Source organism: Hemiscyllium ocellatum, chromosome 15 (genome assembly GCF_020745735.1).
Source record: "Hemiscyllium ocellatum isolate sHemOce1 chromosome 15, sHemOce1.pat.X.cur, whole genome shotgun sequence".
In the NCBI taxonomy this organism is placed as follows: Eukaryota; Metazoa; Chordata; class Chondrichthyes; order Orectolobiformes; family Hemiscylliidae; genus Hemiscyllium; species Hemiscyllium ocellatum.
In genome coordinates this window covers 42,558,861-42,575,202 of record NC_083415.1, presented here as the reverse complement: position 1 = coordinate 42,575,202, position 16,342 = coordinate 42,558,861, and the positions used below count along the sequence as shown (strand labels likewise).

General features: G+C 39.1%; 1 protein-coding gene across 2 annotated transcripts in view; it reads right to left on the bottom strand.

Moving 5' to 3' along the window:
- Nucleotides 1-16,342, bottom strand: part of acss2 (acyl-CoA synthetase short chain family member 2) — a 73,967-nt gene that overhangs the window by 13,140 nt on the left and 44,485 nt on the right. For both annotated transcript variants that reach the window (XM_060836419.1, XM_060836420.1), the window contains 6 exons: nucleotides 10,834-10,971; nucleotides 8,597-8,767; nucleotides 8,035-8,168; nucleotides 7,038-7,170; nucleotides 1,883-1,939; nucleotides 871-951 (listed from right to left, as the gene is read on the bottom strand). In XM_060836419.1, the coding sequence (XP_060692402.1) occupies nucleotides 871-951; nucleotides 1,883-1,939; nucleotides 7,038-7,170; nucleotides 8,035-8,168; nucleotides 8,597-8,767; nucleotides 10,834-10,971 (714 nt within the window). The remainder of the gene's footprint in view (nucleotides 1-870; nucleotides 952-1,882; nucleotides 1,940-7,037; nucleotides 7,171-8,034; nucleotides 8,169-8,596; nucleotides 8,768-10,833; nucleotides 10,972-16,342) is intronic.

The following is a 16,342-nucleotide window of genomic DNA, read 5'->3' as shown; positions in this document are numbered from 1 at the left end:
GTATGATCACTTTTGTCCACTTGGAAGGTTGAACACTTCAAAAAATGAAGTGTTTCTAATGTGCAGCAAGTAATGAAATTAAGCCAAGGTCAGTCTAGAACCTGCAACCTTCTGACTCAGAGGCAGAAGTACTACCATTTAGCAAAGGTTACCTTAGTATTACATTCACATGCAAGGCGAATAGAAAACTCTAAAGTTAAATAACCCACAAGCATTTTTCTAAAATCAGTTCTAGCTTAGACTAACAAAATTAAATGGAGCTCTCACCAGTCACAATATTTCTACTTAATGTTTAAAGTATTGCATCACATTTGTAAAATAAATGTCATTGTTCCTGTAAAACTGCAAACCAGCAATGCACATATACAAGTTCAACACTATTACAGGTCCCTGTAGAATGTTATATGCAGCTGGAAGATCTGCACTATACTGCTGATTTCGTGTCAATAAAAAAGGATAGCTGCCCAAAACTACCAATATGATCAGATGACTACTGATAAGTCAATCTTCAATATCAAGAAAAAGGTGGGTGCTTGATGTCTGTCATAAATTTAACAATTTAAATACAAATAATTCTGAGACAATCCACTAACCCATCAATTTACAACCAACAGGAGACAACCTAGAGCCAGAATGAACACCAAGTGACATGACATTGCTTATTAGATATGGTCTCACTTTATTTTCTATCAAACCAATTACAGAACCGGAATAAGCATCAACGTGGGAATAAATAAGCAAGCCAACATGCTAATGTTTAGTGCATAAGGGTTTGACATTTATAAATTAACTTGAAAGCGTTTTCTTTTATCTAATACAATACACATTTTTAAAGGTTTCAAAACAAGATCGTAATTCAATTTTTCATACCAAATAACCTTCGGACTCTCCTTCCAGTTCTTCTCCAGATTCATTGAGGACGGCAGGGACAACACCGAAAAAGGGAAAACTCTGAAAATTAATGAATATCTGATTTGAACATGAATTATTTGAATTTATAGTTTATTCATAAAAATTATAACAAATAGTATCATGAAACATCTCCATTAAAAGTATTTATGTAGGCCAACATATTATAAATTTGGGATTTCGAATTTTGCACCAGGGACCAATTTTCATCTGAGACAACGGTAGGACCATTACAATGTCCCTAAAACTGACCATTTCTGCTGGAAGTGCACATAATTATGAGACAAGATTGTATTAATTGTATAAAGTCAATAAGGATTACTTTGAGGGTCACACACAAAGAAAACACCACTTGATTAAAGTAGAAAGCACCAAGTTCCTTTGTCATCAGATCCCAAAGTCAACACTTTCAAGAGAGATAAGCAGGATCTCCCAAAATGCAAGTCACAGAAACTGAAGAGAAAGGAACAAGGGGACATCTTATTTAAAGCAAAACTGAAAAAAACATTTTGCTGTCAAAATCTGGAATGGAACTCTATCAGATAGAGACAATAAGATTTAATTAAAATTTGTTGAAACATTGTTCAAATTGAGGTCTTCAGCTGATATTCACAAGTATTGTCTCAGCAATGCCTAAGTTTCAAATGTGAAATGGTGCAGAAAGGACAGAATAACCAATTTTAAATGTTCTTTGAGAGTGAGAGTAGCAGCTTTGTCATTTCTACCATACATAACTGATACAGTAAAAACGAGACAGCAGTCCTCCAGGACCAAGGTTCGACATGACAAAGTGCATAAGAAGTGCAAAACACACAAGTTAGCACAGTAATTCCTGACACATCAAGACAACAGGCACAGTGGTGTACAAATTTGCTGTCCACACAAAGTGACAAATAATGACTTGTTATAGATATTGTTCTGCAAAATTAATATTGCATTCAGCAGAGAAATATTTGTGTTTCAGGGTACTCACAGCTGACCCTGGCTTCAGTGGGATGGCAGCTGGAAGAGGAGTAATCATGTGACCACCCTGCAAACAACAGATAATCTACATTAAGGCAAACAGCTGACAATCAAGACTAAAATGAACACAATAATATAGAAAATACTGGGAAAGTGGTAACACATCATCTTCGTAATGAACCAGCCAACTACTGTAATAAGGAAGGATGATATCTTAGAAGGCTTCTCAACTGAGGCTGTTTGGGTAGAGCTTAAAAACAAAAAGGGGGCAATCACATTGTTGACAGTATATTATAGCAGATCTCTAAAGAGTCAGGGAGAGATAGGTGGACAGATACGTAGGCAAATTTCACAGGTGTATTAAAATAACGGTAATAATCGTAGCAGATTTCAGTGTCTCTGATATTAACTAAAATAGACAGAGTGAAAGGCCTAGAATGCTTAAAATATTTCTAGCTTTTTAAGCCAGGATTTAAAAAGCCCTACAAGAGTCGGGGCATTGCCAGACCAAAATTTTGGTAACAAAGCCAGGCAACGTGATAGAAGAGTCATGGGGGAGAGCATTTTGATGATAGTGACCATAACTTAGTAAGATTTAAGATAGTCATGAAAAAGCCACAGATGAACAAGAAACAAAGGCTTTGAATTGTGGAAATTCTAATATATGGTATGGCCCAATATCACTAAATTGGTTGGAAGTAGCTATTTGTAGGAAAATCTATTTCACAGCAGTGGAAGTCTTGCAAAAAGGAAGTGCAGGGTCAATGTGTTCCTGCAAAAGGTGAAGAGAAGCAGCAGAAGAAGAAACATGTCTAGAGAAAACTGGATATCAAGGAATGTACGGAACTGAGTAAGTCCAAATATAAGGGTCAGACTGTTCAGGAGAGATATCAGGACACTGGAACTCACTTCCACAAATGGCAGTTGATCTAGACCAGTTGTTAGTTTTAAATCGGAGGTAGATTTTTCAAGGTTTATGTAAAGATTTGTAGTTCGGGTGCTGACTGTCATTGTTGTGGGTATGTTTGCCAAGCTCAGAAGTTGATTTGCAGATGTTTTGTCCCCTGTCTAGGTGAAATCTAGTACGATGGAGCCTTCTGTGAAGCGTTGCTGGAATTTATTTGGTTCCTGCTGCTTCCAGCGTCCGGTTCCGGTTGTTTGTTGTAGTGGCCGATACATTGGGTCGAGGTCAATGTGCTTGTTAATGGAGTCCATGTATGAGTGCCATACTTCTAGAAATTCTCTGGCTGTCCTCTGTTTGACTTGTCCTATTATTGTTGTGTTGGCCCAGCTGAATTTGTGGTCCTTGTCATGTGTGTGTGGCTACTAGGGATAGCTGGGTATGGCATTTAGTGGCTACTTGGTGTTCATGGATGCCCACAACTACAATGGATAAACATTTGTTAAGCAAAAGTATTAAGCGTTATGGGCCGAAGGCGGGTATATGGATTTCACAGATCAGACATGATTTCATTGAATGGTGGAACAGGCTCGAGAGGTTAAGTGGCCTACTCCCACTCCTACATCCCTTATGGTCAATATCAAGGGCCCAGAACATGGGAAGTCCTACAGACATATTAGAAAATACAGGGAGTTGCTTAAGAAGGAATTAGAAAAGCAAAGAGGTGGCATGATAAAATACTGGGGAGAGGGCCTGAAATACAAATTGCCTTTGGATTGAGCTGTAAGTATATAACAACCAAGAGGATAACCAGGGAAAGAGTAGGGCCCACTGGGGACCTAACTGGTAAACTGTGGACTGATGATGTGGATAAGATTTCAATTAGTACTTTACACCTGTATTCATGACAAAGAAGGATGATGTAGGTAGTCAGGGAAGAGGACTGGGATTACTTGAATACATCACAACTGAGAAGGAGGGGTCTTAGTGAATGTAAGATTGGATAATTCCGAAGATCCAGATGAGATGAATGCAAGGCAAAGGCAGAGATTGTGAGAGCCCTGACAATTATTTTCCAATCATCTCTGGACACAGGAGAGATGCCAGAAGACAGCTATTGTGGACCATTATTCAAGAAAGGCAGTAGGGATAATCCAGGAACTATTAGGGAATGATTCTAAAATCAGTGGTAGGGAAACTATTGGTGGGGGGAGTGGGGGGGGGGGGCGGGAATTGAATGCACAGAATGCATTTCTATTTAAAGAGATAAGGATTAGTCAAGGATAGTCAACATGGCATTGTGAGTGGGAAATGATAGATTTGATTGAGTTTTCTGAAGAGGTGATCAGATATATAGTTGAGGGTAGTGCTGTTGATGTAGTCTACATGGAGTTTAGTTAGACTTTTTCCTAATTTCTCACAAGGGTGACTGGTCAAAGGCAATTTGGTGAATTGAATTCAAAATTCACTTTGTGTCAAGAAACAGAGAGTGATGGTCGAAGGTTGTTTTTGTGACTAGAAGCTGGTGTCTAGTGACATACTACAGGGTTCAGTGCTGGGTCCTTTGCTGTTTATTGTGCACAATAATTAGCTAGTCAGATGACATGATAATTGGTGGTGTGCTAAAAGCAAGAAGGAAAGCATTAGAAAACAGGATGGGCTCATCAGCTGGAAAGAATAATGGCAATTGGAATTTAATAATGAAAAAGTATGAGATCATGTATTTTGAGACGACAATCAATGGCAAGTAAAGAATGAATGATAGAACCCAAAGAAATAAGGAGAGTCAGAGGGACATTGCTGTGCATATCCACAGATTCTTGAAGGTAACAGGACAGGTGAATAACTTGGTTAAGGCGGCACATGGGATACTTGTCTTTATTAATCGAGGCATTGAATACAACAGCAGGGAAATTATGATGGAGCAAAATAAGACATTAGTCAGGCTACAGCTGAGTGCAGTATGCTGGAGTTCTGGTTGTCACATTATAGGAAGGATATAATTGCATGAGAGAGAAGCTGCACAGGAGATTTACCAAGATAGTCATAGAGATGTACAGCATGGAAACAGACTCTTCAGTCCAACCTGTCCATGCCGACCGATATCCCAACCCAATCTAGTCCCACCTGTCAGCACCCAGCCCATATCCCTCCAGACCTTTCTATTCATATACCCGTCCAGATGCCTTTTAAATGTTGCAATTGTACCAGCCTCCCAGCCCATTCCACACACGCACCACTCTGAAAACGTTGCCCCTTAGGTCTCTTATATATATCTTTCACCCCAAATCTATGCACTTGTCTACTTACCCTATCCATGCCGCTCATGATTTTATAAACCTTTGTAAGGTCACCCCTCAGCCTCTGATTATCCAGGGAAAACAGCCCCAGCCTGTTCAACCTCTCCCTATAGCTCAAATCCTCCAACCCTGGCAACATCCTTGCAAATCTTTTCTGAACCCTTTCAAGTTTCACAACCTCCTTCCAATATGACCTCCCAACTCCTGTACTCAATACTCTAACCAATAAAGGAAAGCATACCAAATGTCTTCTTCACTATCATATCCACATTTGACTCTACTTTCAAGGAGCTATGAATCTGCACTCCAAGGTCGCTTTGTTCAGCAACACTCCCTAGGACCTTACCATTAAGTGTATAAGTCCTGTCCTGATTTGCCTTTCCAAAACGCAGCACCTCGCATTTATCTAAATTAAACTCTATCTGCCACTCCTCAGCCCATTAGCCCATCTGATCAAGATCCCATTGTAATCTGAGGGAACCTTCTTCGCTGTCCACTACACCTCCAATTTTGGTGTCATCTGCAAACTTACTGACTATACCTCTTATGCTCACATCCAAATCATTTATATTAATGATGAAAAGTAGAGGACCCAGCACCGGTCCTTGTGGCACTCCACTAGTCACAGGCCTCCATTCTGAAAAACAACTTTCCACAACAACCCTCTGTCTTCTACCTTTAAGCCAGTTGAATCCAAGTGGCTAGTTCTCCCTGTATTCCATGAGATCTAACCTAGCTCACCAGTCTTATGAGCGGCATGGTGGCACAGTGGTTAGCACGCCTGCCTCACAGCGCCTGAGACCTGGGTTCAATTCCTGACTCAGGCGACTGACTGTGTGGAGTTCGCACGTTCTCCCCGTGTCTGCATGGGTTTCCTCCGGGTGCTCCGGTTTCCTCCCACAGTCTAAAGATGTGCAGGTCAGGTGAATTGGCCATGCTAAATTGCCCGTAGTGTTGGGTAAGGGGTAAGTTATTGGTGGGTTGCGCTTCGGCATGTCAGTGTGGACTTGTTGGGCTGAAGGGCCTGTTTCCACACTGTAAGTAATCTAATCTAATCTAATCTTTGTTGCCTGGGCTGGAGCATTTCAGCTATAATGAGAAACTACATAAGCTGGAGTTGTTTTTCTTAGAGTATAGGTGGCTGGGGTGGGAACTGAATGAGGCAAACAAAATTATTAGGACCATAGATAGGGGTAGATAGGAATAAATGGGATTGTTAATAGACGGATCATTAATCAGGGGTATAGATATAAGCTAAAGGGGTGGAAGCTGAGAGGGGATTAATTAAAGAATATTATTTCACCCAGAGGCTGCTGGGTATCTGAAATCACTGCCTGAAAGACTGTTAGAGGTGAGAACCATCACAACATTTAAGTATTTAGATGATCACTTAAAGTATCATATCAGACAAGGCTATCAGCCAGGTATTGGAAAATGACTAGAGGAATTAGGTCTTGATGAATAGTGTCCTATTCTGTAGAACACTGACTAGATAAGCTGTTTGAGTGCAGTTTTGCTTCAATCTGAGGTTTCAAATCAGATGAACATTAAAGTCCAATCCAAATAATTTAAACAAAGATTTTTCTATAATCATCATAAATTCAGTCATAAATTGTGAACTGTAAACTCAAACCAAAATAATTCTTTATCCTTGAGGCAACTTAAAAAGTACCACCATTATCGTGAAATCCTGTTTGCAGTGGCTAAAGGCCATAATGTCAATATTCACTTACAAAATTTATAAAAATGATTTGAAAGTTTGAATTTTATCCAATGTAATTGTGCCAAATCAACACTTGGAAACTGTAACGGTCACAGTGCAACATGAAGAATAAGTGGGCCAATTGACAAATCCTTCAAATGGACTCCAGCATGCATAATAACAATGTCACTTATAAACTTCCTTTTACAACATCAGTTCTGGAGATTTTAAAGTATACCTGTACGGTTTTAAAAAGACTTACAGTCTCAGTCTGCCAAAAGGTATCCATAATTGGACATCTCCTGTTCCCCACTACATTATAGTACCAAAGCCAGGCCTCTGGGTTTATTGGTTCTCCCACTGTGCCAAGGATTTTCAAGGAATCCCTTCTAAACCTGAGTGGGACGAGATCCAAATTTTAAATTTCATAACTTTAAAATACACAAAGAAACAGGTTTACTGCATTCCCTGCACTACACACCTGATATCTCTCACACACACAGCAATATTTTGTTCCTAATCACTGTGTCATAGTAAAGATAAAGTGTGCAGATTATACCCCTAAAGAAAACAGTAATGAAAAGGTCTTCTTTATCTTCAACCACACATAAAACACCAGACACAATGAAGGATGTATTTAAATACGCTAAACATACATAATTGCACACATGGGATCAATTAGAACTGTTAATCTATGTTGGTTATATTAATTGTTTAATACTATCAGCACTGTATTTTGAAATTCTCTTCATTTTTGATTGTAATAGTAGGTAACATATAAAACAATACATCAACTCAAAATGAAAAAAAAATGTCTACCAAGCCTACTCCTTTACAGCTACTATACAACTCATTCTATCAAAGACTCATTTCTGCACATTTTATTTCCTGAGGAAATGCTTTGTGTAAACTCTCTTTGAAACCCAAAAGGTAAATCAAGGAAACTTTAGGATATATATCTTCATTTATCACATTTCTGCTACTCAAACCTGGATTCATGTCACCCAGAGATAACCTTCACCTACACATTGTCATTTCCAGTGTAATCTCACAGGAGCCTCACATTTCATTGGACCATTTAAATATCTGCCCCACCCCAACTCCATTCACCCTTTATAATCCAGCTCCTGAAAAGATAGCAGGCATTAACTTTTTAACTACTGAATAATAATTTTGGACAAGCAACAAATGAAAACAATATTGATTAAAAAACTTTTTTTAAAAAGGAGTTACAGCTTTGCTGATAGGAAAAATCTCACCTTTTAACTGGTTCTTCTCCATATTTCATTAGCAATCGAATAGCTGTGGGTGCAGTGTAGAATTTTGTCACTTTGTATTTGTCAATAATCTCCCAGAATCTACTTATATCAGGGTAAGTCGGTACACCTTCAAACTAGAAATTATTTTTTCAAAAAAGTAATAAGTTAAAACAAAGTTAAGTGTATCTCAGTTCAACATGCTTATGAAACCTCTATGTAGTTTTAAACTTTGCGGAGACAGCAGCTTACATCTATTCAATTGCAAACTTTTCCATTCAAAGCTTTGGCAATATGGATCCGAAAGCTCAACTGGTTTGAGACCAATCAAATATTGCACAGTGTTAAAGACTTCTACATCAGATTGGCATGTATGCCAGTATTGGAAAATAAGTGAAGGAGATTGGAAACCTAAATGCACGCTATTATAGAAATCATACAGTGAATTTTCTTTCTGATTTTACCAGTTAGTAAGATTACATGGAGTACAATATACAAGGAACTTTTCTTTAGGAATTTCTCTGAACAATTGATGTGTAGATAATATCGATACTTCAATACTAACCATAACACTTGTAGCACCATTGGCCAGAGGTCCATAAACAAGGTACGAATGGCCTGTAATCCACCCTATATCAGCAGTACACCAATACACATCATCAGGTTTGTAGTCAAACACATATTTAAAGGTTGTAGCAGTATAAAGAAGATAGCCTCCAACAGTGTGCTGCACACCCTTCAAGAAAACAAACAGATTTGATTATAAACTTCAAAGATTTTATCAAATAAATCTACAGGGAAAAAGCTTCATATGTAGAACGTAAACTCCTCAATTAAACACCAGAATGAGACTGGAGTGAAAAAGATAAATAATAAAGACATATATTGTAGATACTGTATTTCCTCAGGTATGTTAAAAACAGAGGGCTCTATTTCATTTCCTCTTGCAGTTGAGTTGGAAGGTGAGAAGGCCATAATCAAGTAGAAAGCATGGACCCTGACACCTTCCCAACTCTAACATAATTTAAGCAGTGGCTACATATCTGCCCAGCTCTAACAGAGATCCTTTCGTGTCCAAAAGGCAGAAAGGGGGAACCATCATAGGTTAAGCAAAATAAACTTGTGGCAGTTGCTTCATGACAGGGCCTCATTGACGGTTCTGCATTCTGGACTCCTGTGGAGGTCATTCCACCACCACCATTCTGGTAGCATTGTTAACAAAAGGAGCTGCTGGCTTCAGCACTTCCCAGAGATGGAATTGACTGCCCTGGGGTCATTAATCCCATCGATCAACAGACTCTCCCCAAAGAGGGCAACACAAGTGTCTCACTGGTTCTCCAGTGAGCAGCCCATCACCTCCAAAACAACACCCATGCTGATTACCAAACTGAGGTGTTTACAATGGTTCAAGAATTAATAGAATAGGTATTGAATTCAGGTGGTGTTGAACAGCACTTCAGCATAACTTTAAAATTAGATGTAGGCTGAATAGAGCACTTTTTCATACAAAGAATACTAGCTAGCACAAACTCCATCCTATGAAGAGCTAATGAGGTTGGTTCAATTGAAAATTTCAAAATTGAGATTAATAGATTTTTGTCAGGTAAGAGACTACTGGTTACTATATTCAGCATTTAGTTGTCAGTTGGTAGTATATGCCATTTGAAGATGCAAGAATTTTCCTCAGAGTAACACAGCTCCATTCAACCCTCACAGAGGAAAATCCTAGTAAAGTCATCCAAAAATTTTTTGCCACTCATTTTGTTTACCTGTGTAGGTCAATCTGTTTACGTGGGGTGCAGGATGGAGGGAAGGGGTGGCCTCTCTTGGGTAGCTTCAGCAACCAACTCACAGTTCAATTGTTTTGACCCTTGGTGGGTTTCTCTTTAACTAGAATTTCTTCCTTTTGGAAATGCAGCAATTCAACCTATCTGCCCTCTCTGATTGGTCAGGAAATACAGAAGGCAAAGTTAAGAGCAGGAAGAGTAGGCATAATATTGTGGATGTTATCAATGAATGATACACGTTGAAGCATATTGAGGAGGGGGTGTCAATTATATTCTAGAATTTCCTGTGACCATGGCTCTAGTGTTGCATCAACTCCAGGTAGAGAAATGGCTAGTTACATTTTACAATAATGCAAATAGATTTAATGATATCAGCTAAACAAAAGCTGCATCGAATTGTAGGTCCCTCACATAGTGACCTTGATAAAAGGTTTATTGAAGAATCAAAAGAACGATGCCCAATTTAAAAACTTTGGCTATTCAGATAGGCTAATGATGTTGGGTCTATTTACTTTAAAGTACATGAACTTGAAAGCAATTTGTTCAAGGTAACTGAAATAATGGAAAAGCCACACTGTTTTTCCACTGATAGCTCATTAGAATGGTTCTCCCTGATCTACAAATTGAAACAAGCTACATATCATGTTGCTTTTCTTTTTCACAAAAGTAGCAAAAGGACTTAAGTTAGTGATCTTGTGTGGTACATGTTGGCTATCTGCATTCCTTCAATATCCAGCTGGATTGATTCTTGACTGAGATAAAGATCACATTTTATTAATAAAAAAGTAATCAGTTTCCATAAATGTGGTCATTGTGATCTGGATTTCATTGCTCTATGTTTCTTTTTGCCTTTCCCAGAGGTTTTAAGTGACTGTGGGTGGAGAGAGTGGTTGGCCATTTCTAATCAGGATTGTCCATGCATCATGAAGGTGAGGCAAATTGGATGGATCAAATGGCCTTGTCCAACCCATCGCTGTCAAATGCATTGCTGTTCTAGATGGAGCAAAGTCATTACCTTTGGTTTTCCAGTTGATCCACTAGTATAAAGGATAAACAGAGGAGTTTCAGAATCACACCATTCAGGTTCACATTCATCACTGGCTTCCTTCATTAAATCATGCCACCAAAGATCAACCTCAACATTCCATGGAGTCTGAAATGTACAAAGTCCAATAAACATGAGACTAAAATATTTATAAAATCAACAATCTACAGTAATTAAAATACATCATAGAACAAATTAATATCTTGGATCTTTATTCTGTCATGAATTCATAGTTTGATTTAATAATGAGGCACATATATTCTACAAAAACTGCATCAGGGTTAACTAAACAAGTGTGAAATACCCATGATAACACGTACAACCTTTGCAGCCCAATCTTGGGATGGATGACAACAAAAAAAAAGCATAATGAGTATTAAATCCTTGAAACCTGAAACAAAAATATGCTGATAAAAGATGCATCGAACAGGACTTAAAGAGGGTATGCAACTTAAAAAGTTTCAAGTATTCTCATAAAATATTACAGTGAAAACATTAAATTTGCCCCTTACAGAAACTGTCCAACACACATAACTTCTGCTACTGATAAAAGAAAACAGAAGAATAATAGAATAATTATAGCATGGGAGAGGACATTCAGCCTACCTTGTTCATGCCAACTCTCTGCAAGAACAAGTCAACTAATACCCCTTTCTGCCTTTTCCATGTAGGTGCTGCAAGTTCTCTCTCTTCGGGCAATTTTCCAATTTGCTTATGAAAGCAGTTATTGAATCTACTTTTACGAGATTTTTAAAAGAACATTATAAATCATAACCACTGCCTATATAATTAATTAGTTAGGATCTGGAATGCATTAACAATAAGGAGTTAGGAAAGGCAGATTTAATGATGGATTTCAAATAGTAATAAATACCTGAACAGAACTTGTCTAGATAATATTTGTATTTAAACACATCCTTATAGCAAATAGCTGCAAGTCTTTAATGAAAAGATGTAATAACTTATGTTGGCAATACAATTAATTTGTGTCAGTAACACTTCACAAACAGTAATCAAGTCAATTACTAAATTTGATAGTATTTGCTGAATCACTAGGAGCACTCCTTCTCTGTCTCAAAGCACTAAATTAGATTGGCAAGACTCACCTAAACTATGACAAAAGGGCAAAAGGAACTACACATTAATATTTTATCTGATAACGTGGTGGTCTGGATTAGGAACTCAAAGCCCGATACTTAAGGACAAAATTGCCCTGAGGCAAGACTGCTTTCAATTGGGTCTAACTTAAAGAGAGCGGAAAACCAATAAGGCCTTTGAAAGAAAACTATTTTCGTCAGTTACCTATTTAAACAGAAAGGGACCAGTTTTATGATTCAAAATTTAAATGAAGACAGTAATATTGACACACATTAAATTGCCCAATAAATACCACATATTTATCAATATGCGTTGAATATTGCAGCAACGTTACAGCAGTAGATTATAAAGTTAGCATTAATATGTCATAATACAGCATGCGGTTCAGAAAGAAAGAATTATGCAACATTGTACATGTAATTACACTATAAGCTACTTTGGCATTCCTTTAGTTACAGACTGAAGCCATGCATTCAATGTTGAGTAGTTCAGCATGATTACATTTTTAAAAAGAAAGGCTCTGCAGTACAGTACCACTGATTGTTAGGTGATGGTTAATTTTCTATAGCACAATTACAGTATTTGATCAATAGAAATGACTGGCATTAAAAGCTCCTTTCAAAGTTTTAGAATAAAATGAAGCCCTAAGATATGAACCGCCTCAAAATTGCGGGAATTTTTCAAACACCAGAGTAATTATGTAAAGCCAGAACAGACTTGCATGTGCATGTCCTGGGATGAGTGAAAAACAGCTGCAAGATTGCAATGTACAATCCTATCTTTTTATTCATTACAAAATGAACCCAAAAAATCTCTTTACAGTTCCTTTTAGTTATCAGAACGTTTGTCCAGAGTTACTTTTTATGCTCAATCACAAAGGAAGTTTTCAAATTTCAAAACACTCAAAGATTAAAATATATTTAAACACTATAACTTAGGGAGCTTATAAGAAGCCAAAGCTACACAGGTAACTCCATTTAACATTTTAACTGGAAAATGTACAACTGTGTAAGTACCTTTCTAATAAGGATTGTGGATCAGGTTACAGTAGGGGGTTCCTCCTCCACTCTAGCCCAGCAAGTTTACCCAGTGAAAAATCATTAATCTGAAATGAACACAGTTTCACTCTATGCAGATACTGCCTGATTTGATATGTTCAAGTATTTTCTGTTCTTCAGATTTTCAGCATCTACTGTATTTACGTTACCTGTAAATCCCTCTCTAAACAGAACCTCTCCACTTACAACCATAACACTTCTTGTACACCCAAAAATCAGGATCTCCCACCAATCTAGCTTTCCGATCTCAAACAATACCTGAACTCCATTGTCTCTGATCTTGTTCTTCTCTTTGTAATCTCTCCGGCACTTTCCATCTACCTCATTCCCCATGCTTTTTACCACCTTTTCCCTCTCTGATCTCCTTTCTCCAACATCACCACTCTCCCCGTAACTAGCTTCTTACCTTTGATCTCTCTCCGCCAAGCCTCAGTTTCTGATCTCTCCCTTCCCTTAAGCCTGTAGTCTCTGCTCTCCACATATGCCCTTCTCTTTTCCCCCACTCCCCTCAGCCACTGATATCCCTACTGTCCCTCTTAACCTTTAATTAATTCCAAGCTGTTGCTGGACAGCCTGCTAATCTCTCAATACAGTTAGCTGTAAAGCCAGGAAAGGAAGACAAAACCTGAACAGGTACTGCAATCGGAGTAGGCAGAATGTGAGGAAAATCAGGTCTCCTCGGTTTCTCAAGCTTTAAAAGTGCATTACTTCCCACACCTGTAAGAAATGGGGGACAAAGTTTCGCAATAAATAAAATATATTTAAGTGAGAGTAGTACAAGCACAGGAAAATAGGAGGCAGGAAATTTAGGAATTTAGAACAGTGGGAATGGAGGTTAGCGCAGTTGAGTGTTCCTCCTGCAGAATGTGGGAGGTAAGAGTCACCACTAGTGTCCCTGCTGACTGCATCTGTGGGAAGTGCACCTAACTCCAGCTCCTCAAAAACCACATGAAGGAACTGGAGCTGGATGAACTTTGGATCATTTGGAATGGGAGGCAGAGGAGCTCATTGAGAGGAGCTACAGGGAGGTAGTCACATCTCAGATAAAAGAAGAAGGCAGAGGGGTTACTGTCAGGAGATGGAAAGGGAACCAGACAGTGCCAGTATCCCCTGTCGCCATTTCCCTCAACAAGTATCCAATTTTGGATACTGTGGGGTGGGGGCTGGGGAAGAGGGGAAATGACTTACTAGGGTAAGCAATGGGGCACAGGTCTCTGGCACAGAGTCTGTCCCTTTTGCTCAGAAGGGAAGGGAGAAGAAGAGCAGAGTATTGGGGGACAGATAGGAGGCTCTGTGAGAACAAGAGAGATTCATGGTTGGTGTGTTGCCTCCCAGGTGCCAGGGTTCATTATATTTCTGATCATGTTTTGGGGATCCTTGAGGGGGAAGGAGAGGGGGAGCAGCACCAATTCGGAGGCACCAACAACATAGGTAAGAAAGAGAGATGGGGATTTAAAGGCAGAAATACTAGGAGCTACGGTGGAAGCTTAGAGCTAGAACAAACAGCTGTTATTACTGGTTTGTTGCCCATGCCACATGCTAGCAAGGCGAGAAATAAGGAGAGAGAGGAGTTGAACATGTGGCTACATGATACAGGAGGGAAGGTTTTGGATTCCTGGATAATTGGAGCTATTTCTCTACAAATAGCATGGTCTTCATCTGAACCAGAGGGGTACCATAATCCTGCAGGGGAAATTTGCTAATGCTCTTTGTGTTGAGAGTAGTGAGGTCGGAATTAAAGGTTTCACGGTCGCAAGAAGGCACCAGCAAGCAAGAAGTTGGTTTGAAGTGTGTCTACTTCAATGCCAGGAGCATCCAGAATAAGATGGGTGAACTTGCAGTATGGATTGGTATCTGAGATTTTGACATTGTGGCCATTTCAGAGAGGGTAGAGCAGGGATGGGAATGGTTATTGGAGGTTCCAGGATTTAGATGTTTCAATACGAACAGAGAAAATGGTTTGGTGGAGGGTGGGGGAGAAGAGATGGTGGTGGTGGTTGGTGGCACTGTTAGTCAAGGACAGTGTTACGGTTGCAGAAAGGATGTTTGAGGACTCGTCCACAGAGATTGTATGGGTTAAAGTTAGAAACAGGAAAGGAGACGTCACCCTGTTGGGAGTTTTCTATAGGCATCTGAATAGTCGCAGAGACATAGAGGATAGTATAGCAAAGATGATCCTCCATAGGAGACTGAGTGACAGGGTAGTTGTTATGGGGTCTTTAACTTTCCAAATGTTGACTGGGAATACTATAGTTCGAGAACTTTAGATGGGTCAGTTTTTGTCCAATGTGTGCAGGAATGTTCCCTGACAGTACATAGACAGGCCAACAAGGGGTGAGGCCACATTAGATTTAGTACTGGGTAATGAACCTTGCCAGGTGTTAGATTTACAGGTAGGTGAGCACTTTGGTGAAAGTGACCACAATTCAGTTATGTTTACTTTAGTGATGGAAAGGAATAGATATATACCACAGGGCAAGAGTTATAGCTGGGAGAAAGGCAATTAGGATATGATTAGACAAGACTTAGGATGCATAGGATGAGGAAGGAAACTGTAGGGGATGGGCACAATTGAAACATGGCGCTTATTCCTCGATAAGTATGTACCTGTCTGGCAGGGAGGAAGTTGTTGAGCACGGGAGCCGTGGTTTACTAAGGAAGTTGAATCTCTTGTCAAGAGGAGGATGAAGGCGGCTTATGTTAGGATGAGACGTGGAGGCTCATTTAGGGCACTTGAGAGTTACAAGTTAGTCAGGAAAGACCTAAAGAGAGAGCTAAAAAGTGCCAGGAGGGTACATGAGAATTGATTTTCGGATTAGATCAAGGAAAACCCTAAGGCTTTCTATAGGTATATCAGGAATAAAAGAATGACTAGAGTAAGATTAGACACAATTAAGGATAGTAGTGGGAAGTTATGCATGGAGTCAGAGGAGATAGGGGAAGTGCTAAATGAATACTTTTCATTAGTATTTACACTGGAAAAAGACAATGTGGTCAAGGACAATACAGAGATACAGATTACTAGACCAGGTAGAATGGAGGTTCATAAGGAGGTGGTGTTAGCAATTCTGGAAAGTGTGAAAATAGATAAGCCCCCTGGGCCCGATGGAATTTATTCTAGGATTCTCTGGGAAGCCAGAGGGGACATTGCAGAGCCTTTGGCTTCAATTTTTATGTCATTATTGTCTACAGAAATACTGCCAGAAGACAACCCTGGTAATTATAAACCAGCGAGCCTTACTTCGATTGTGGGTAAAGTGTTGGAAAAGGTTATAAGAAATAGGATTTATAATAATCTAGAAAAGGAATAAAATTGATTAGGG